General features: G+C 38.5%; 1 protein-coding gene across 3 annotated transcripts in view; it reads right to left on the bottom strand.

Moving 5' to 3' along the window:
* The window catches only part of INO80 (INO80 complex ATPase subunit), a 104,780-nt gene that overhangs the window by 23,143 nt on the left and 57,528 nt on the right, over window positions 1-24,109 (bottom strand). For all 3 annotated transcript variants that reach the window (XM_039843851.1, XM_039843848.1, XM_039843850.1), the window contains 3 exons: window positions 15,153-15,293; window positions 10,130-10,355; window positions 5,981-6,108 (listed from right to left, as the gene is read on the bottom strand). In XM_039843851.1, coding sequence (XP_039699785.1) covers window positions 5,981-6,108; window positions 10,130-10,355; window positions 15,153-15,293 — 495 coding nt within the window. The remainder of the gene's footprint in view (window positions 1-5,980; window positions 6,109-10,129; window positions 10,356-15,152; window positions 15,294-24,109) is intronic.

Raw genomic sequence — 24,109 nt, 5'->3', positions numbered from 1 at the left:
TAGCTGTGAAGTGAAGCTGGTTGACACTGTAGACAAGTTCACTGAGTTTTGTGTGTGTGTGTTTTAACTATTTCCTTCTGTCTCCAGGTAATTCTTTAAGGGCTTTGATAATCAAAGAAGGACAGAAAATAGCCACAGTGAGCTTCAAGTTCACCTTTAGTGGTATTACCTTATAATGGAACAGGGTTATGGGCAGAAGAGTTGGGGTGTTTTGGATAAAATGGAATTCAGGAAAAAAGGTGAAAAATGATAGCATGATGATGGTATTTAAAGGCTCACTATACTTTGGCAGTTAATCCAATCAGAGAATATCACCATCCAGAACAACAAAATAATGAGATCATACAGACATCCCACAGATTAGGACTTTAACCAAAAGGTGAGCTTTTTGCACAGGCACTTTTTGCCTTTTAAAGCAGAACTTCTAACCTCAGTGAGAGCACTGACAAATGTATCTTCTTGTAGATATTGCATCACATCCCTTGTATATCGAAGTTCAGCACAACACCAGAGAAATTAATCCTAGACCACATTCAAGCTAACGCTGCTTACAGAGAGCCTGTTACTGAGGCAACACAAGTGAATCTTTTCAGTTTACTGCTTTAAGCCTTTGCTCTTCCACCCAGGGGAGTAGTGGGATTTCAGAAGGCTTATATTAGTTTAGATCCTATTTCAGTAAATAGCTTCAAAAACAGCAAGTAAATGGACATGGAAAAAGCCATTAAAAGCAGAATAGAAGAATGTCTACATCTTCACACCAACGCCACAGAATAATATCTAAAAGATAAAGAATGAGCTAAAAAAGCAATTCAATATTTCTTTCATTCACAATTTCTAGCTATACCAGAGTTCTTCTAGATGTCTGTTTAAAATTCTAGGCTGTTCAAAAAGATACTTAAGCAAATGTTCATTTGGAAAGAAATGTCTAATTTCTTCCAACTATTAAATTGCAAGAACTGTGCCCACTACCATTCCTAGTTCAGTTTTCCTATGATCCTAAAAACATCTAATAATTTAGTATAAAATTCAATGCTATTTGGTTAAAATAAAAATAAATTTTAATAAATGGTTTGATAGTTTTCCTAGTACTTTTGAAAATTAACTTTAAAAATCACTGATCTCCAAAAAAAGATCTCCACTTAATGAAAACATCAAAAAGTTTCGAAGATTCATCTTAAGAGCCTTGCTCAATAAATTCTTTTCAAAGCCAGCAGCTAAGATCTGGTTAATTAGAAATTGTCTATTTGCCGAGTTTTGTAGTTAGGTACCTTTTAAAGACAGCACAACATTTCCAGTCACCCCCCAACTCTCTCTGTAGTTCACTCCCATGACTGAGGACCATGGCAGAATGGTTACCACTTGCTGGATGGCTTTACTGTGGTTTGTAGGAACTGTGACAATCTTAGCACTCCTGTATAATAAAGAAGTTTTATGGGATAGCAAGACTAAGCATTATCCAGCCTTTCCTTACATTCGGCATCCAGCAGACACCAAGGGTCTCTCTCACTTAAATTGTACCAAGTGAGTGAAACATGGCATCCATCCTTTCCTTATTTAATACACAGCCTTTTGGAGCAATCTGCCTTCACACTACTTGTGTTATTTCCTTTTCTCCTGTACCATATGTTCCAGTCACAGTGAACTACTCTCCCCAAATATCTTCTACCTTCCCAACTCTGTGCCTTTTTACACCTGGCTTCCTAGTCTGGAATGCCTTTCTTCCTGTTGGCTGAAATTCTATTTAAGTTCAGATGTCACTGTCCATGTGAAGTCTCAAGTGACTTAGCTATCTTCAGCTCTGTTTATGCTTCTTTTTTGGCATTAATATAAGGGTATGCTTGACAGTTATTTTTGTTTGCAATAAACACACATGTACATACATAACCCCCCTCCACTAAACACATTCCTTGCAGTTACAGACCACATTTAACTAGTATTTACATCTGCCTCACACAGTGCCTTGCTCACAGTTGCTATGAAAAATAATTTAACTAAACAGAATAAATATTGTATGGTTGTAAGCTGACACAATCCCTTCTATCATTCTTAAGACCTAATGAAAATGCTAGTTAACAGTGACCCCAATTTGCTTTTCATTCCACGGGGCAGTTTTAGAATACCCAGCTTTTCAGTATGTCCAGAATCACAGCTCCCAAAGGTAACTTGGAGTCCTAAGAGAAGCCAGCTCACAAATGACAGAATGTCTGTTCAGTATGAATCCTTCCCTACTGAGGTACTTGCTGACTGAGCAAGTTATACAACCCATTGTCTCAAATGTCATCATTAGCTATGGATTATCTGGATCTAATTCTGCATTGCACTATTTTCATATATTAGTACAATTTAAGTTTTGTCTGGGTTTCAATACTTAACAATCACACCACATATAGCACCAGTTGGCTGACCCTTTCTAAGTACTTCTGTTGTACTGCATAGAAAATATTAAGATTTATTTCCTTAAACTACAGACTCAGTTGCTTGATGCAATAGGAATGAATCTCAAAAGAGACGACTCAGAGATAACACAAGTCATCTGTAGAAAGTTAAAAGCTCTCTGCAACTACTAGGATATGGTGGGGGGCAGGGTAGTGGAAAGGTCCTAAACTAGGATAAAAATCGTGGTGGTAGGAAAAGTTTTGTCTGACATTCAGCTAGATACTACCATCCCAACTGCATAGGGGCTGTCTGTTTCCATAATATCCCCACCAGCCAAGACCCTACAGGTGACTCAGTAAATATATATTAAACCCATGACATAACATTTAGTGATCTATCATATCCTCCCCTATTTATGTCCTTGACCTCTGTCCATGGCACACTAAAAATTCCTGGCCCTGAAAATTAAGCAGTCTCCTTTTTAAATCCCCCATCCAGAAATACTATTACCATGGGAAAGGATAAAACATTTCAGATTACAGAATTCTATTTGGAAGAAGATCTGATATATTCACAAGAAATTTAAATTAAAGTCAGATTTTTGCCCAAGAGAAGGAGGCTAGCAATCACTTTAGAGAACAGTGAGCAAGTACTAAGTGCCCATACTTAGTATTTCTCACAATATGGAAACCTGGCCACATAGAAGTATGTGAATTTTTACTGGCTTCTAGTTCTTCTGAGTTCCAGAAATTGACAAACAGATAGCCAGGCTAAGGCACAGAACAAAAAACCCGAAAAGGCTGTTGTATGAAAGAGATGCTGACATACTCTATACCTACAACAGAGCTTCAATGCCTGCTGTGAGTTCCTAACTCCAGCTCTATCGGAAGCTTTTCTTTCCCTTTTTGACAAACAGGGTACAAGATATCAAGGGCAAAAGAGAATCCTGAAAAACATTTTTTAAAAAATCTAAAACAGAAATAAAAACCACAGTACTTTGCTAATGAAGAAACAAGGTGAGGGTCAAGATATTTCTTTAAAGAAAAGATCAAGTGTACTCAAGGGAAAGCATCTATATAGAAGGACCTTTCTATAACATGGTCCTTAGGGTTCATGCACCAGGCAGTTTTAAAGTTGAAACAGGACTCTAATGAATGTTTACAGTAAAATATTCCATTATGATAGTGACTAAAAAACCCATAATACTCTTTGAAAAGGTAAAGAAATGTAGACCTAATCCTGCACTGTCCCAAGATCCACAATACATTTACATTTCAATAAATGATCAGACATGTACTAAGCACTGTGGGTACCATCACTCCATGCCCACAAAATAAATTTTATTTGAGGACTAACTTCTGGGAACACAGGCTGTAGTTCATTTAGGTAAACAATATTAAAACAAACAAACAACAACAACAAAAAGAAATGATCTTTTAGGAAACTTAATTTTGAAGGAAAAAGAATAGTATAGTATTAACGAAACTAGACCGGTTTCATTTTAGTTTTTCAGTAAAACCTATAAACAGCTGCAACATTTTCTGGCTTTAGCATCCTAGGTAGATGTTATACATATGACTAAGGAATGTAGCAGTTGTGAAATTCAGGCTTTGCATTTACTTTTCCCTAATTCAGAATTCCCCATAGAGAGATGCAACTACATTTAGAAAAGGTTTTCAACTGCCTTGTTTGCAAAGCCTACCCACAAAGTCCACACTCTGCCTACAAAAAAACCTGCTAGATTAGAGATAGGAAGTGACCCTGGTGGGTAAGGTTTACAGCACTCATCCTGAACAAAACTTATTACCATACTCTGATTTACTTATTTTATTAATATTTATGAGTACCTAGAAGTGTGCATTAACAGAATAAGGGACTAAAATGTAGGACTGTACCAAACTTAAACCATCTACACTCACCTTAATCTACCAGAATAAGCTTATTATTTTTTTTTATTTTTTATGGCTCACCCACTTTCCCTTAGAATTTCCCTTTAAAATGATTCAACTTTTAGGACTCTATAATATACTTATATAGCCTTGGAAAAGAAAGGTCATCACCTGTGTTACAAAATCCTTAACATATTGCTTTTTCTGTAATTCTTACCAGTGTAAGATCACTACTTCACCGAACTCTTCAGGACAAGGCAAGTGCACTTTATCTAAAAAGAGCCCCGCTGAAGGAAAATTACTCATTTTGTTTTGGCTGTTGGCATCATTTGCTTTGAACAGAATATTAAATATGCAGACAGTCCTTTTATTTTGAATTACTGCTGTTAGGACCTTTAACACAGTCAAGATTTACATCAAACAATGGTTTAATCACCTCTCTTACAGTGACTTACAATCACTTACAAGCAGTTTCCATCATTTAGATATAGGTAACCTACTCATAATACAAACCATAAATTGTGGCCTATTGACAGCATTCAGAGGCTGAACACTAAACTAAACATAAGACTTAGTGATTAAACTGACCTCAAATATCATTTATATCTCTAGCCAAAAGAAGCCGCTAGGTTATTAAAAAGGAACCTGCCACTAAATTTAAATAAACTCATTGCAAAATTAAGCAAGCCAGCCTTGGCTTCCAAAGAACCTAAAAATTCTTCCCTATTGCTATCTCTTCACTCCTGTGGTACTGATATAAACCCATTCCCTTATTCCTAAACAGTGATAATCATGGTCCAATTTCCACTTATTTACTGCCAACCACTCCGTGGAGTAGCAGGGTAAGAATAGGAAGCTTTAGATATATAAGATACATGGAAAAACATAAGATTATTTATACACTACTGACATCCAGGGGCTTTAGCCTCTTGACCAGTGTGACTCTCCAACTTTCTTGTACTGAAGATCTACTCTAGCAGTTTGTGATTATTTGTCCTCACTCTTTCTCTCCTGTTCTTATGCCTATCCATGACTTCCTCTCCTGTAAGTAACAAGCGACTACTCAGACAACAAGAAAGCAGAGAGAATGTCAACAGAGATAACTAAAAAAACCACAAGCTGCCTTGCACAGTGAGACACTGCTTTACCTTTCGTCATAACCCAGTGGTTGTTAACTTTGGTTGCATATTAGAATTACTTTAGGAGCTTTCAAATATCCTGATGCCTAGGCCACATTCCAAACTCATTAAATAAGAATCTCTGGGGATGGGACCAGACATCAGTATTTGTTACAGCTCCCCCAGGAGATTGTAATACGTAGTCAAGTTGAGAATCACTACATTAACTCAGGTTAAATAGCCACGTCCTGGTTTTTACAAATCGAGAGCTAATCTCAAATCTTGTTTTCCATACAGAAACTCATTGGGTTTTTCAAAAAGTTCCTAGGTTCCGATCTACTTTAAAATTAGGGAATTTCTTCCTCAGTAAAGGAAGGCAGTAAGGGGTTTTCTATTTCATTGGTATAAAGGAGGCGACAGAAATCCCTTGCATATTCTCGCATCTGCCAAGAGCTTCTTTTCCTCCTATTTAAGAGAATAAAATCACAAAGACAAGTTTTGAGTTCCAATTAAGCAGGACTGACATTCGTCAAAGATGTCTGATTTCTGAAAGTTAAATGTCAAGGTGTCCTAGGTCCCCAAGGTTCTTTCTCCTACCTCCAGCAGGTCTATCATCCTGGTCATCTGGGAGTAGATAAGGACCCTATGTCCTTGAGACTTGAGCCGAGTCAGCAGGACATCAAGGGCATACAGCTTTCCACTGTCAGTGATGAGGCTCTCCTTGCCTATGGAGAAGAGAAGGGAGGAGGGGGAAACTGTATTTAATTAAAGCAGCAAAATCACTCACTGCAAAGCTGTATGCAACCAAAATTACTACAACCAGAATGCTTGCCATCATGAGAGCAGGAAAGTCTCTACAGAAGAATGCAAAGCACTGTTAAATCATGACTCGGTAGTGCTCTGGAAAGAAATATCCTAGAAGAAGGCGGCGTAGGTTCCCTCCCAACTGACAGTTACCAATCAGACATAGGCATTTGAAAGCTTCCCTGCTCAGGGGACAGCAGGTACACATGGACATCTTAAGAGTGTGTCCATGTCATATCTACTGTGACCTGAGAAACCTGATGTTTCTTTTTCCATACTACCTCTAGATATTTGTTTCTGCTAATTCTGTGACTAAATGGTTTATCTCCTAAAAGCACGAGAATGTAAAGAAACAAAGGCTGCTCTTGCCTGCCCCTGGAGAAACTTAAACACCAAGAAATGCAAATAAACAAACCCACTTCTGCCTTTAAAAAAACAAAACAAAACAAAACTCCTTCTCCTGGATGATTTCTAATAGGTTGGCTGGTAAATGCCATTATTCTAAGCTGTAATTTGATAAGGACGTTAGGACTCGTTCAATTTTTCCAGAAAGATTGACTTTGGGTTTCTGTGAAATGAAAGCTGCTTTCACTCACTAACTTGTGCTGTCTCCTTCCTCTTCCCATTAAAAAAAAAAAAAATCATTTCAGCCAAAGATCTTTAAAGAACACTTAACTCACAAATTTTCATCTTATCCATTCAGTATCATTCAACTCCCATCACATTTCAGGAAGTAGAGTTTCCTGTTTGCAGACTGGTTTATAAACATGCCCTGAACAATTGCTGTTATTAAGAGGGGAAAGAGATGAGGCTTAAGGGGCTGGGAGATTTAAGAGTATATGTGGAAGTGACTGTGGCACACAAAAAGGAAGAGAGAAAGGCTAGAGATATTACATAGATGGCTGACCACTAAAAGTATAAAAGAAAACTGTTAAGAAAACATACTGTCTATCTTTAGTTTCTGGGTTTGAACCCCATGGTTGTTCCTCAGAACTGCAGGGCAATCCAAGAGTTCTCAACAGTCATTTTTCAGCTCTTGCCACTATTTGCCAAGTGTACAATTATTGTATAAACCAAATGAGAACGGATGTGCTGACAGCACTATAACAAATCATCAGCCACTCTGTTTTTGCTACAAAGCCACAGGTCCTGGATGTTTACTCCTCTGCACTGCAGCCTGCCTTTTCCCACCTTCGGAACGCTGCCAGGCCACATCTCTCCCTCTACTCTCCCCCCAGCACCCCCGATGTTGTGGCACACACCTTTGTTCAGCCTCTTTGTTTGGTCCTGTTTAGATTATTGAAATGCTCTTCTTTTTGTTGGTCTCTTTACCAACACAATCAAATGACTGCAGCTGGGACAGAACCAATTGCTAAGCTCCCCCTGGCACCAGACAAGAAGGCCTATATAAATTCCAAGTCTGATCAGGCAGTAAGGCTTTCATAACAACTTCAAGGTTTTCTCCTTTAATTGGATTTCCTGGGGTCCCTCAATTTTGATAGCTCCTAAACATTCCCCACAGAGCTACCAATCAGCTTGAGACAGTTAAGTTTCTTTCTTTTCTTATTAAAAGCACAGGAAGGTAGGGGGAAAAGTCCATACATTTTTCAGACATTGAGCAAGCATGGTCAAGCTAAGCTCATCAGATTTCTGCAGCCTGTTTACCGTCTCTCCCACATCACAAATATTTGTCTAAATTTTGAGAAGCTGCAATTCATCTCAAAATCATGATTCAATGGTTTTCACACATTCCTGCTTCCCACATCTACTTTACTTTGCTAACCAGAATTAACTGATGCTAGGATTTCGAAAGCTCAGATGATGATGATGTGCATACACTTAGATGGAACTCTGATGCACCTGAAAGAAGCAATAAGTGGTACCTGTTATTAGCTTGTTATTGTGTAGGTGGGGAGGTAGAAGTTGACAGACTGAATTTCTTTGAACTGCTCTGAAGGAAAAGGCCTAAGAAGAAAGAGACTTAAAGCAATAGCCTTAAAACACTTAAGCAATGAATATTTCTGCTTCTCTGGCAAGCATGCTAGATGAAGGAAGTCGGCCTGTAGTATTATGCAGAAAAACTGGTTTCTTTCTCTGTACACACCTGTGTCTTCTGGGCCTGGCACCGATTACCCAATTTTTTCAGAGCTACCAAAGTTGCACTGGACAAGAGCACAACTTGTTGCTAAGCAGGTGCAGAGCCAACAAGAGCACTAGTTTCTAGAACTTAGGCTGATTTTTCCCAGTCAAACCTGTGTCCAGCCCTTTCTTTAAAACAGCTCAAGAAATGTTGAAAACAGACATACTTTCTTGCTGTCTTTCCTATAATGCTACGGTTCGAACTTATAGTATTTTCACTTACATAAAAGTTCTTACTGACCAATATTAAAATCCTGCTCAGACATAAAGCAATGTATCCCATGGCAGTAAAATCAGGGTAACAGATTAATATCTCCTTTTACCAAGGAGATGAGACTTTTTTGAAGAGATTGTACATCCTTCAACTGGTGAAACATGGAGACACATTCAAGGTGTGAAATCCAGAAGATTTTGGTTAGTCTCTCAAAGAATGTGTGGAACAAACCCTTCTCAGGGAACAGAAAATGTAAAAGTCCAGAGAAAAGAAATATAAAATACACGTTCCAGTGACACTCCCCACCCCTCACTGCCCTGTCCCAAGCAGTCTACAGAGCACAATAGGGTCAGTGAGGAGCTGGTTGGTTCTCACAGTAAACAGCCAGTGAGGCTGGTGCTTTTTATCGATGCGAAAAGAACTCAGACACTTCCTGCTATTTAAACAAGGTCCATTTTTCTTTCAAAGAACAGGAAAAGCCACAAGAGATTCCCACAGCGCCAGCAATAAGCCTTCTACTCCTGTACTGGGAACTAAGCAGTCAGAATGAAAAAGGGAAAATGAAGAAATAGGTGTTAACTTACTTCTTTCAATACCTGTGCTCATCGTCTGCCTGGGATTCTGTGGTTTTCATACTTGCTAGATTCTATCCCTCTATTTCCATTAGTATTCAGGTGTGCTTTACGCTTGGGTTTTCCCCTTTTTCAACAATATACCTTCACTTACTGCTTTCACATGTACTAAGTCAGCTATGAGACTATTTATAATACTGCTCTTGTATACCTAAAATGGCATCTTCCAGTTCAAAGCACCCCCAAAGCTATTAACAGGTTGACCCAAGTTCTCTTGACACTAGACAAAGTTAACATTAAAATGGAAAAACCAGAACCAGCAGATTCTCTCTTTTGAATGCTTATTTAGCTCCAGTTAACTTCTGTTACATGCCAATAAGATTAATACGATCAAAGTATCAGAGAATGTGGACAACCAAAACTAACATAGTAGCTCTAAGCCACCACTCCAGTTTGCCAGCAGGTGTAAGCAAAAAACATGAGCCTATAAACCCTGTGTTCAATTTCCTTAAAAGCAGTCTCACTAAAGCAAAGATGAAATCCTAGTTTCCTCTCAACCCACGACCCTGACCCTGGGAGGTCTGGGAATCCGCTAGCCTTTTGGCACAAAACACACTGTTTTTCTTCTGGTTATCATTCAGATCTCTAGTGCTTTGGGCAGGACACTGTTTATGCTACTTAAACTAGGCTTTCTGTGAGTGACGACATTCTCATTCATCCCGCTGGCAAAGGCACAAGACAACTGTACTCACTCGACCTGGAGCCTTTCCTATCATGTATATTTCTACCCCGTCCCCTTTTTAAGAGTGGCATTCCTTGCTCAACTGTAACCTTATCAAAGGAGAGTATTTAAACACAAACCTAAAGCACACTTCTCTCTCAAGTCACAAATTACTTAAGTATTCTTACCTATATGTTACTAAGGGCAAAAAGAAAATAGAAACCCCCAAAACTTTGAATTCCATATATCTGAAACCGCAAAGCTGGGAACATATTTCAAGAGAAGGGAGGACTCACCTGGAATCCTGATGAAAGACCAGCCATTCTGAGGCCTAATGCTCCACAGTCCTCCAGCTGGCTCTGGGAAGAACTGGGATCGTCTATTTAGCCAGTCTGCTGCCAGTTCAGGGGCTCCATTTAACAAACACTGCTTGGCTGCCAGATTCCCTCCTTCCTTCAGCACTCGCCGCTCATATTCTGCACTTCGGTCATTGCAGTAAGAATCCAATGGCACTGCGGTGACCTGTAGACAAAGATTCAAATGAGAGGGCTTGTTCACATTTTCCACACCTTCTTAGCCTTTTGGGAACCTCCACTTTGAAATCTGACTAATGTGGATAATTCTTAGGTTAGTGCTTTTACTTTCCTTGTCCTAATGAACTAAGCTGTCCCTAATAACTGCCTTAGTGAGCTTTCTCAGGTAAAAGGATAACCTCTTATAACATGAACCAACAACAAACTATAAAGATCCAAAGACTGCTATAGCTTGCAGATAAACTGGGACACCAGGTTAGGAATAATTCTAACATAGATGTATGTGTCTGACTGCTTTACACCTCCCTTCATTGCTGGATGTTGCTTTTGGCAAAGTTCTGCTTGCCATACACAGGATGGTAAAGCCAGAAAGGGAGCTGGAGCTAGTCAGTCATCATTAAAGAACTAGGGTACTGGTGTGGCATATTTGGAGCTATCTTTAATGATTTTGTGGCAAATCTTCTTCTCTGCCAGGTTGCTGACTGACAAACAATGGATAATAAGAGAATCTTTCATGCCATGAAAGCTGGGGAATGGGGAATGGGAGAGCAATTGCCAGAAGCAGTGGACTCATTTCTTGGCTAGGGCAAAGACTATGCACAGATTCTTATCTCAACACAAGGTGTAACAACACTCAAATGCTGCCCCGCCCCCAAAGAAGGCTTCTGTCAATTTAGAAACATAGGCTTTATTCTTCTTTAGCTATCTGAGTCTGTTACTATTTTAATAAGCAGCTGCATATTCAGATGAGAGGAGCCAATAGATCTAGGTTTGTAACAAGCATCCCACTATCTCAGGCTGAGCCTTGAAAACATACTGCCTTGGGGTACAGTCAGCCAGCTTACTCTGGGGCTGCAGGTGCCTTTGCTGGGGACTAGAGAATACCAAAACCACAGAAAGAGCATCATTTACCAATAACCACAGAATATACTACTCTGCCTTCAGTGAAGCTGAACTGAGTTTGCTAGAAAGCAGTGCCATCTACAGTCCAAATGCAAAATTACCGAGGGTCACAGCAAGCTGGGCAGATAAAGCTCCAAAACCCAGACAGGTTTACACAGCAAATGGTTTATACAGACAGTACTAGGAGCAGGAGTACTAGGAGCAGGTTTTGATAGTCTCATATCACCTCTACTCTCTCCAAAAAGATTCTGTTCTCTTGCTTCCAATAACATTTTTCTCACTGAAAGTTGAGCATAGGCAAATAAACACTGAAATACAAAGCAAGTGGATAAAATTGGGTCTCTCCCTCAGATGGTTTGCCCTGGCAGTGGCCCTACAGATACTGGACCAGAGTAGACATCTATCATCTAGGGTACAAGTCCCAGAACTTCACAATCAACAGCTGCTATACTTCCATAAAAATGGTTAAGGAAGCAGTGGTCTGGACTACAGTTCTGTCTCAAACAGCATGCACTCTTGGATGAGTCAAGTATGGTCTATGATAGGGGTCCCAAACCCTTAGGCCACAGACTGCTATGAGTCCATGGCCTGTTAGGAACCAGGCTGCACAGCAGGAGGTAAGTGATGGATGACCGAGTGAAGCTTTATCTGTATTGGCAGCTGCTCCCCAGCGCTAGCATCACTGCCTCCTTAGATCATGAGGCATTAGATTCTCATAGGATTACCAGTCCCTGGTGCCAAAAGTCTGGGGACCACTGGTCTATGAGACTCATATTGGCCAATTTTACACTCAAAGATAACTACTGGATTTTAATTTGTAGAGCAGCAGAACTTATACTGGAATTATATATAAAGACTTTGGGCCCATATTCTCAAGATGAAAAATCGAAAGCTAGACAGCCCGAAGGAATAAGGGTAGAAGAGTGACATGAGGAAGAATACTTTCCCTGCCTAGGAACTTGTGCACTCTTAATAGTTTAAAATCAAACCAATTTTTTTCCAGTTATGAACTTTTATCTATCTTCTAATTTTCATTTTGCTGATATCCTTCCAAGTCCAGAACTGAAACTGGGAGATTTGCAGGGTACAGTTCTTAGTGAAATATTTTTTAATGTTTTGATAAGCTTCTTTGGCAAGAGCCCTGGATCAAGATATATGCAGAATCATAGAATGTCATGTTGTAAATACGTAAGCAGCGAACTCATGAGGTCCAAAAAGGGGCAAACAAGTCCATTTCTATTTAAATCCTGCTTTCCCAGGCAGCTCTCTCCTAGACAACTTCTATCCTTTCTGCTAACCCTGAATGGCCTTCTTGATTGCTCAGAAGCAGGGGGAGATGAAGCATGACATACCATTTTTCCTCCCCACAAATGGAAATACATACTCCCTTTAGTCCCACATGAGCTAACCTCTGTTTCTTGCTTCATTAACTTCCTAAACTATAGTATCTTCAGGGGCTGCCTCCTCAAGCATTTAGCGCGTCCTTCCTGGAGACATGTATGTTCCTGCTCTAGCTCTAGAAGCGTGACTGCTCCAAGCGCTACGGTTTTTTGGTAAGATGAATTCCAAGGATCTTAGTTTATTAACTCTGCAGAACTATTCCCTTGGCTAATGAGAAAAGAACTCCTGTTCCTTCTTTAATGGCACAGTTCTTCCTGAACTGACCCTAAAGTTTTCAGAGTATGTGTCAGGAAAACTAATTTGTCTTAACTCAAGGCCAAGGTTGACACTTCAAAGGAAATCAGTTTCAGCCATAGACTGGTTAGAAATCAATATAATTAAGGTATTTAATAAAATGTTAACTTTTTCACACCCCAGGTCTGATCTGAAATACTTTGTTTGTGTGTATATAAAATATCCAGACATGTTTAAACCTTTTTCCTGCCCTCATAACCATGGTGTAATTACTCCTATTTTCAAGTTTAGCACATGCTAAGTGAAGGAACTCTATAAATATGGGAAGAGGAGCTGAGTAGGATGCTGGGCAGGAACCCTTCAACCAAATGATAAAAACTTTCTCCTGCTCCCTGACTGCCACCACATCTTTATGCTGTTATAGTCCTCTTCAAGTTACTGTTTATTGTTCTTTAGGGAAACAGCAGCACCAGGCATGATAGTTTAGATTTCTGGCTCCTCAGAAAATAACACTCTGTAGTACAGTTGGTGTATGCATGTATGAGTATGTTGGGAGAGTGGGGCTATTCTTCAGAGTGGTTGGCTAGAGAGCTCCAAATGGTGCAAATAAAGGCATTTTTATGTCCATAAATGTAATTACAGTTCAAGACAGTTCACTTTTTATTGGCTCTATAAAACACTGGGAATATAAGAAGTAAAAATGTCTTGACATACTGCTCTTAAAAATCTAGACCTCCTCTTATCGTGTCTCAGTATATACATCGGATTAGGAGAGTGAGAAGGAAACAAACCACACAACTATGAAGCCTGAAGCCTGCTTTCTATGAAAGTACTTGGCTTTAGATGTTTTCCTAAAAAAAGTGCATTTCTCTGCACCAGCTTAACCAAGAATGCTTTGGAAAGACATACAAAATCTAAATACTTTTTGGATAGTCAAGATAAACCAAATGAAGTTGATAGTGGCATGGGGATCAAATTCACGTATCACAGGACGAACAGAAAGAAATCTAGGCAGGCAGAAATCAGTAGGACTAAATACTGTTGTCTCATGTCCATTCATCATCTTTCTTTGCATCCTCTGCCAAATTCTGACCTTTGATAATGAAGTAAGGATGCACGCTGATGTAAATCACTAAAGAAGATTCAAAAGGCTTTACTGTCTTTGAATACAATTATGTAAACAGTAGACTTGCTAGGATGCATGGAGAAAACAAAACAAAAAAAGAGAAGAGTAAGAAAATGTCAGCCTACTGAGAGTCTTCTGGCTAAATGAAAAAGGTGTCCCTTAGGGCAAAATGAAACAATCTGGAATAAAATTTGTTCTTTGCTTTAACCACAGAGCATGGTCATATCTCTACTCTGCTTCTCTGACCTTCATATACTTCTTTGAGGTTATAAGATAGCTTTTGTCTGGCATTGATCAGTAAGGACTGGAAAGAGAGTGTGGAATATGTAAGCAAAGTAAACAACCACAGGGTGCCAAGAGTAGCCTTTGTAGGAATACTGTAAACAATTACTGGAGTACCCTGTTTTGATAAATAGGGTATAGGAAGGATCCAACAGTTGCTCAAAGTTGAAACCACCATAGAAACTACCTCCAACCTGTAAGACGATGACTGCTGAATGGCGAATACTGCACAACAGTCATTTTTTCAGAGGGAACATACCTGTGAACCACAGTCCAGGCGGGGCTGCTCAGGAAAGTGAGAGAACACCAGACTAAGAAGGTTCTTGATGACAGAGTGTTATGTTTCCTTTTGTTATCTAGAGGCTGCACTCAGGCGATAAGGCCAGATCAAATCTCCCTCCCAATCTGGCCCCCTCCTCTGAAGAACCCTCAAAAACCTCAACACAGGTGACAAATGGCTCTCTCTCCTTTTCAAATATTCCACTGTCCCTGACCCTGCTGTTGGGTGGTAATCTACCTGACAGATGGCTTGCTCCCACTGTAGATTAGAGCCCCTAACTAAACAAGAGGAACTACATAGGAGAGACATGGTCAGGGAAAGAAGCCACTCCTACCTACCGTACAATTATTCTTAAACCAACACAATTCGAAGTGAGGAGTGCTGTCTTGGGAAAGCCAGGACTGTTGCATGGATGCTCTTTCTAAATACTGAGGATTTATATATTTCTCAAGGTCCAAATAGCTTAAAACAGTTCTGTTTAAAAAAAATAGATCCCTTGAAAACTGGTTTATTTCTTCAAATACCACCTATTTTTGTCTCTTCCCTCCTGTGGTACTTACTCGTGGACTGGCCACACACAAAAAAGATGGCATCTCAGTGAGCAGGCAGCAACGAAGCGAGGAGGTAGCTGATCTCCGCTGATGAATGACCTGGTCTGAGTAGCCACTCACTGCTTTACAGTGGCTGCTGAAAACCAGAGACTACAAAACAAAAATGCAAATTAGTGCCATTGACGCTTATATTTAATGTAATCAAAACCTGGGGGGAAAAGGGTCACATATTAAACATCTTATTTAAAGACATTCTTCCGGGTGAATATTATTAATTCTAGTAAACAAATACTATTTGGAACCAAATGTATTTTAGTCACAGTCCATGTTAATTTCGAGATGTAGTTTTATTAATATACCTTAAACGAGTATCATTTCTAATTCTATCTTTTTTTTGGAAGAGATACTGTTAATTGTGAATAACGACAGCAGAACTTTCATTAGACAAAACACTATGCCTGTATTTATGGGGGAAGTTTGGTTCATTTGTAATACCGTCGATGCAAACTCATGTCTTGAGTTAAAAACAATGATGACCAACAATATTTCCTTCTAAATTTTTCTTTAAGACAAATCTGTTTAACATCACGTGTATACTAACATAGTGCGTGTAGATCTAGCAAGGTAGGCAGTTTTACTTGATGACATCAATACAAGTGGTCAGGAATAGGAAACTACCATTTAAAAAATATAAATTCTTCATTTATATTATTGTATCAATAACACATTTTAAAAGACTGCACAACTCATTTTAAAGCTTCAGTTTACAGTCATTCATATGAAAGATTTAAAGTGTAGAATATTTATATACAAAAAATTTGTCAGGGGATTAGTGTTCTATATTGCAGATGCAGTTCTTTCTTCAGTGTTAGACATTTTATTGCTGGATCTTCATTCTTGATTACTTCTTTAATTGGTTTCTCAAATAATGCAAGTTGATAACTTAAATAACCATATAGATGAAGATAATGCATAAGGCAGTCAAATTTATACATTGTCGTAAAGTCAAGAAAACAAACGGCAAGGTGAACATTAACCAGGACCCTCTGCAGAAGAACAATAGTTATAATTCCAGTATCAAATCTCTTCAACGCTTCTTTGTTCAGTACATATTTTCTCCTAAAGTAAATGGATTCTTCAGGATCATAGTTTGAGAGAAGCCATGTCAAGTTGTCTAGTAGGACATGTGTATCATAATTTGCTTCCATGAAACAATCAGCATCTTCTAAATAATGGTCATGAACGAAATGAAAGGCTTTAACTGTTTCCAGCAGAGTTGGGCCATCTTTGGTAGTTTTTAATCACACTGTAAGGAATTCTTTACAACACTTTATTAACAATGGTAAGTCCATGTTGCTTTGATATGTTTGACTTTTTTCTCTAGATATTGAGGTCTCTATTATTATCTATAAAAGAATTTTAAACTTCTGACAGTTTTTCAACAATATCTGTCTTCTCTTCTTTATGTTGGCTGGCATCTACATTGAAGTTCATCCACTTCTACATGTTTTTATGTCCATTATTATCTGAATGCCTATTGTGAAGATCATTATAAAGATTATTAGACTGGGTGTCACCCTGTTCCTCCAGTACTGTATAGCAAGGAACATTACTTTAAAAACCCTACTACTGATGCATAGACAAAGGTAAAAAAATTCTCGTTTTTTGAAAGTGCATTTCTGATATCAGCAGTGGCTCCTTTTGCCCCACCCTCCCCAAAAGGAAAGAAGAGATAACAAGTATAGCAACCACTATTCATGACATCCAGCTATAGTAGTAGTCCAGGGCTGCTAGTAGGGGTGTCTAAATGCCACCCAGGTGGCTGAGGTAGCAGCAGTAGCTGACCTACAGACTTGAATTCTTTACTAACTTCTAAAGAAAAATAACTAAAGAATGTCTCTGTCAGGGATTTTAAAGTTACTCTCATTTTAAGTATTCTCTAATAACAAAAACCAACAGAAACCTGTATTTTACTTCATTCCTAGAGTATAAAGGTAAAAGATTAAAGAATATTTCCTTATCTTCTCTTCAACATTGTAGTTATTAAGGGATACAACTTTCACTGTAGGAAGTTCTTTTAATACAATATGTCATTTGTGATACATTTCTGGAAAAAGTCCAACGACAATTCTCTTTCTAGAGGTGGTCACTCCCAAATTAGAACATGTTCACTTATTGTATTAGGACCTAGGTTAAAATGAAAGTCTCATTGGAAATCACTAAGTCAAGGTGGTCTATAGCCTTCTAATTCCAGATGTAAAAAAAAGTAATCTACTAGCTCAAAATGTTCACTATACATAGCCTTAGCTTTAGAGAAACTCTAACTACTCCCAGTATATTTTACTTAATCTATATTTTTCTAGATTATTTTCTCTTAACTTTGATTCTATCTTAACTTCCTTAGTACAAGTGATCCTTGGTATTACAGTACCCATATTCCCATCATTAATGACATGAACTGCTAGACACAGAAAACTTTAACGCTTAATATGAAAGAATACAAAGGACACCTTAAATACCATTCCGTAAGATGACTGCGGTGGGGGTAGGCACAGAAAAGGAGGTTCATTACTTCTTTAGCCTATTTTAGCCTAAAACAAACTAGAAAAAAAAGAAAAAGAAGGTCACACTATGGGAGATGTGACTTGGTTATAATATGGTCACAGGTTTTGCTATTCTGCTGTCCCCTCCTCAGGCTCTTAAATGTCTCATTACATTGTAGACACTGGCAGCTGTGTGCATTTTGCTGCCAGCACCATAGTATGTACACAGCAGTTCAGTTAGGGGTTTTTTTGAGTCTTTTGGCACCAAGTAAAAGTCTTAAGCGAAAATAAGTAGGGCAGAATAATAGGCTCCACAGCTACACACTTCTTGCCACAGTAGAGCATAGAAACCACACAGATGTTTTCCTCTCAGATATAGACTTACTCATTTAACAAGGGGCCATACTTTGCTATGTCTTGTTTAAAAAGAATACTTATGTTAACATTAGGTCTATATTACTTAGAAATTAATTTTTTTGCTTGTGTTGTTAAATAACAACAAATTTAGATATAGAGAAAAGAAATATAGAGAAAATAAAAGAGAGTAATGTTTATACATCAACTGCTAGACTACATAGATTCTGTTTTCACAGATATTCTAAGTGACCAAACAAAAAGGAGGAAATAAAATACAGAAAAATCCTGAACACAATGGCTTCCGAGAGCTTTCCACAAAGGGTTATTGGCAGCTCTCATGATCTAAGGAAATGATGATAGATATAGATATAGATATTACAGTTGCAAATTAACATTTAGGGGAAGAGTTTTCAAAAACTCTGGGGGATTCTTCATCAATAGTCAGTCAAAGCTCTCTAAGCATTTAATAGAGAAAAGTGTTTAAAACTTAAAACACACACCACTCTTTTTAAAACAATTATGTTTAGATTCTTTTGTATATCTTAAATTGCAAAATCTGAAATGGCCCTGATTTCTATGAGGTTGTTGGCTCACTAGAGTTGTAGAGTATATAAAGCCTTCAACACATATGATGCCTAAGTAGCATTACCATGACAACAGTTTCACTGAGACTGAGATAGGAGATGGAATCAATGCTGGTACTCTTATTTCCATCAATCATCATTCTTAATGTGACGTTTAACTGGTTATAGCATAAAATCTGTTCTGCCTCCCCTAAAATATGGCCAAATGATATATTTCCTACAGATTGTGATTTCTGTCTTTATTCTTCTAAGCAAAACAAGATTAAAAAAGAAAAGAAAGATTCGTATGTGTGAGACCTGCACTCTTTAACCTCTGCAAAATCGTACAATAAAGGAGCTCTGGTTAGAGCCCACATTAGGGAGGTGTCTGAGAATTAATTCATGAAAGTTTTTAACTAAATACTATTTCTTCTTGTAATTCTCACCAGCAAAGCAAGGTGGAGTGCAATGAAATTAAGTGGAACATAGCATCACAAGAAAAGGAAATATCAGACAAGCACTCATGTCAAGTAAGAGATTTTGAAGTCCTAAACTTTGTTCAGAACACCCCTAAATGTCATCTGATCTGTGTTCTTAGGCTAGTTATTAGTTCCTTCATATTTTATCTATCATCCCAAAGCCAGTATTATGAGGATGGTACTTCCTTGAACTCTGTAACACAGAATTCAAATTTAATATTCACTGCAGGTTAAGAACAAGGGTTTTTATAGGCACAGTGTAGGGGGAAAAAGACGTTCTCACTGTCCAGATTTACTCACATCCATGGGGGGATGCGGTGGGGAACGTTATGATTGGGTTAGACTGCTGAATATGATCCATGTGATCTGAGAAAGCTTACCAAGAACAAGATGATAACATGTAATTAAGTCTACACTCATTACCTGTCCTCAGAGGAATTAAGAACAAAGCCATCACCTTGTTCTGACCATAGGAAGTTGCATTTAGGAGACAGGCTGCTATAACAGTAACTACTACTATTTATAAAACAAATGAAGGCACCAAAGAAACAGAATGAAGTATTTTCTGCATTAAAAAAACAAAGCTGACCCTTACTGCAATTACTCTTGAGATTTCTATACATTAGCTTTTCTCTGCTGGTATTCCTCAGTGCCAAGAAATGCCGGACAAAAATAACTGATGTACAATAAAATCAATGAATGATTAAACGAGTAACCAATCCCACTCACATTTCCCAACCCCCATGGAAAAGTTAGAACTTTTCACAAAATTCTATTTTAAATACTGAGTAAGATTATACATATAATTTTTAGGCTGAAGGACAGTCCTTCAGATGAGAATACACACCAAATTCCAAAGAGAAAAGTAACAATAATACAATGCACCAACACTCACTAAGTCATTTAAGCACCTTGTAAGTGCAAGGTGCCTAAAATAACCAGACCACAAAAACAAGAGGGACATTTATATAGTCCAAACATCTAAACTGCATTCTCACTGTAGGGAAAAAAAGGAATTAAAAAAAAAAAATGACAGAACTGCTTAAGAGTACTTTTTTTTTTCATGTTAAGTTTAAGTCTTTCTGAACACTGAAAAACATTCTTTGTGGTACAGAAATATCTTTTTGTTAATTATAGAGCTCTTGCCTGTATACACTAGAGTTTTATACCACATAAAATAGGTAATTAACAACTTTTGCATCCCCATCAATTGTCTCTCTTCTATGTTCAAGTTCCCTCTTTGCTGCCTTCTTCCTATTCAGTCTTCAAATCTGAGTCTCCTCTCTTACAAACTTAACTTTGACTTAACTCAACTGTCCCTCCTAGATACCTCCCTATTCTTTTTAATTGTCACACTTCATTGCCCACTCTCTACATTTTCTAACCAGAATTTTTTTCCCTGTAAATCCCTGTACCTGGGCCTTCTCTATTTTATCCACACTCATAAGATCAAAGAGTTCCTAATCTCACACCTAAGTGTTCGCTTTAAACTTGACATAGAATTTACCATTCCCTCTAGAACATCTCTTGAACTCTAGGTTTTAGAAGTGATTCCACCACTGCCAATGCTCATCCATATCCAAAACAGTCAGAGTCCTTTGCTCATTTCTTTATAATTTTTTTATTATAACCATTTCACAGTTGGGTTCATAGTACCCAATACTTTAAACTTTTGCTGAACATCTTTAATAAGGACCCCTGTGCCTGACGTTTCCTGATATCACACTCTGAGATAAATCTTCATCAAATGACAGAGATCCCCATTGGTATGCTATAACGACCTGAGTGATTTAGCAGCCTCCCTGAAGCCTGCTACCAGATTACTCCTTCTCATTGCTTATTAGTAGCCACCAAAACTTTATTCCCCCAGGACTACAACTGTAACATCTTTTAAAGAAAGTATGCCAGAAAAGGGCTACACTCCTGGTTTAATATCTAAATCTTTACAGAACTGGCAGTCAAAGGCTCCCATGACTTACTTTCTGGCCCTTTTTCTCACTACTTTCCTTTATTTTGGCTCAAATCTTTAACTTGGAATATCCTTCCTCCTATCCAGATTCCTACCACTCAAGATCCAACTTAAAAAAATACCATTTCTGTCTACAGGCATGCCACCCTGAACATGCCCGATCTCGTAAGCTAAAGCAGGGTCGAGCCTGGTTAGTACTTGGATGAGAGACCATCTGGGAATACCAGGTCCTGTAGGAGTTAAAGAATAAAAAATACCATTTCTATAATGACTTTTTCATCCATTTCAACCTAAAGTCATCTCCCATTCTGAATTTTAACACTAATCATTTACCATTAACCTGGCAGTTAATTATGCCTTCTTTCTACCTTTATCTTAGAAGTTTTTATTTTTAAAATCTTTCCAAGTTTGTGTGTATATTTTTACTATGTGCATATATGATTTTTCAAACCAGAAAATAGGGACCATGACTATTAACATACCTTGCCCACAGCAGACACTGGTGTATGGTAGGTTTGTAAACAACATTAATTACACATCTTTTTCCCTCTGCCGGAGTAGACTGGCATTGGGAAGAGGCTATTTTGAAAGCAGCCCAGACCAGTGAAAAAGAGGGGCACTAGACAATCCTCAAGCATTAAGCCAAGATCACATTCTAATACCGGACGTTTATTCGGTCAATAAGCTTTTCTCCCATATAAATTAATATGCCTATTCACTCAACTCCATTGGCCCTTGGGATTGAACAACTGAAAATAGAATGAGAGAGAAAAAGTGAAGTGTGCGTGAAAAAGAGTACTTTCTCCGGCAAATACTGGATCCTCCCCTTTTTCACCATTCCTTACTCAACAGGCTGCTTTTACTGTCCAAATCAGTGGTCTCCAAGAAAGCACGCAAAAGCTTCACAGTGTAAACAATATTAATATGTTAGTATGCTTATAATTTTAAATAAAATAATACATAGGTATTGGTGAAATGGGTCAAGAATGATTTAATAAAACGGAGACATTCAAAAAATATTTGGGGATCACTCACCTACACTATCGACATTGCTAAAAAGAGTTTAGAGTAAGATTTATAAGCTGATTCTAAAATTTACATAAAAATGCAGAGAGCCAAGAACAGTCAAGGCAATACAAAGCTAGAGGACCTGTGCTACCAGTTATCAAAACTCATTATGAAACTACAGTTATTAAGATAGAGCAGTACTAGCTCAAGGATAGACAAGTGGACTAATGGAAGAGAACAAAGTCCAGAAACAGACCCACACATATACAGCCACTTGTTTGATAAAAGTGTGGCTGCAGTGTAGTAAGGATGTGGTTTTAAATAAACAGAGCTGGGTCAAATAGACATAGATATCTATATGCACCAAAAATGACAACCTTAATAGAGACAAAAAAACCAATTCCTTATGGATCTGAATGTGAAAAATAAATTAAAAAAACTTTTGGAGAAAAAACATAGAGGATGAGGAGGAAAAAAAATGGCAAAGATGACAGAGACTCTGTTCATCCCTCTGGTGACCGAATCAAAACTGTGATGGAAACAAGGAGCAGCAAGCAGCAAGGAAAAATTGCCTGGGATCTTGATGAAGAAGCCATACAACTAGGGAGAAAGCCAAGTAATCACCCTGCAATGGCAGAAGGTAAGACAGGGCTAGGACGTGGAGCTGCCTTTTCTCTAGTGAATAAGACTAAAGCTGCGGCAGTGGCAGAAGCCTTTCAAAGGGGCCACATCCACAAGCAGATTTTCGCAGCGATGGACCTGCTCAATCTGAGCACCAGTGCCAATTTGGCTGCGCACAAGGGGCACCAGGGACTTACAGGGAGACATTGTCAGAGTGAGGGCTGAAGCAAGACTCGCCCTGTACAGAAGTGCCGGCGGTATCTATTGTTCCCTGTTGTACCGTCCCCGCTACCAGTATTCCTGACACAGTGCCACCATAGCCGTGACGTCATCAAACTGGATAACAGAGGTTGCTTCGCCCAGAGGACTCCCTGAAACCCCACCTCCCCCAGCTCGTGGCCCCATCCAAGCCACATCCAAGTGTATCCTTAGCAAGTCAGGTGCTCCTTGCTGAGCAGTGCCTAGACTCACTCTAGAGACAGCTGGCCTCAGTTTCTGGTGTGGCTTGAGGCAACTATAAGCACAGCATCTGTGGATTGCTTGCTGAGTCTTAACGAGTGGCCCCAGTGGGGTAGAGGCTTGGGCTAAATTTGGCCTGTAGCTGAACCCCTCTCGGGACTGTGCCACTGGACACCTACTTCACAAATTCGCACTAATAAGACCAGGAGACTTAGGAGCTTTGCTTAGTACATAGAAACAGACACGGAAAGGCAGCCAAAATGGTAAGACAAAGAAGTAGAAATCATATAAGAGAAAAGAACAGAGATCCAGATAATGAAGTAAAGTAATCTAACAAATCAGAGTTCAAAACACTGGTTATAAAGATGCTCAATGAACTTTTGGGAAGTATAGATAAATTCAGTGAGAACTTCAACAAAGAGATAAAAAAAAACACAAAAAGTAGACATTATAAAAGGGAACCAGTCTGAAATGAAGAACACATTATCTGAGATAAGAAGTACATTAAATGGAATAAACAAAGGAATAAAGGATCAAATGCCCTATCTAGAGGATGGGAAAGCCAAGGACACTCAATCAGAATGGCAAAAGATAAGATGTCAAGACTATAAAAATAATTTAAGGAGCATATGGGACAATATTAAGGCTCCAAATATTCGCCTGATTGGCATAACTGAAGAAAATCAAGATGTTGAACAGCTGTTTGAAGAAATAATGCTGGAAAACTTCCCTAGCCTGGTGAGAGAAACGGACACAAAACCCCAAGAAGCTCAGAGAATTCCAAAAACCAGGGATTCAAAGAGGCCTATACCAAGACACATCATAATTAAAATGCCAAAGGTTAAATACAAAGAATGAATATTAAAAGCAGCAAAGGAAAAACAGTTACTTACAAGGGAACACCCATAAGACTGGCAGCTGATTTGTCAAAAACAAAAACAAAAACAAAACAAAACTATGCAGGACA

Source organism: Pteropus medius, unplaced genomic scaffold (assembly GCF_902729225.1).
Source record: "Pteropus medius unplaced genomic scaffold, Ma_sr-lr_union100, whole genome shotgun sequence".
In the NCBI taxonomy this organism is placed as follows: domain Eukaryota; kingdom Metazoa; phylum Chordata; class Mammalia; order Chiroptera; family Pteropodidae; genus Pteropus; species Pteropus medius.
The sequence above is the reverse complement of the archived record's forward strand: the minus strand, read 5'-3'. Positions and strand labels throughout refer to the sequence as shown.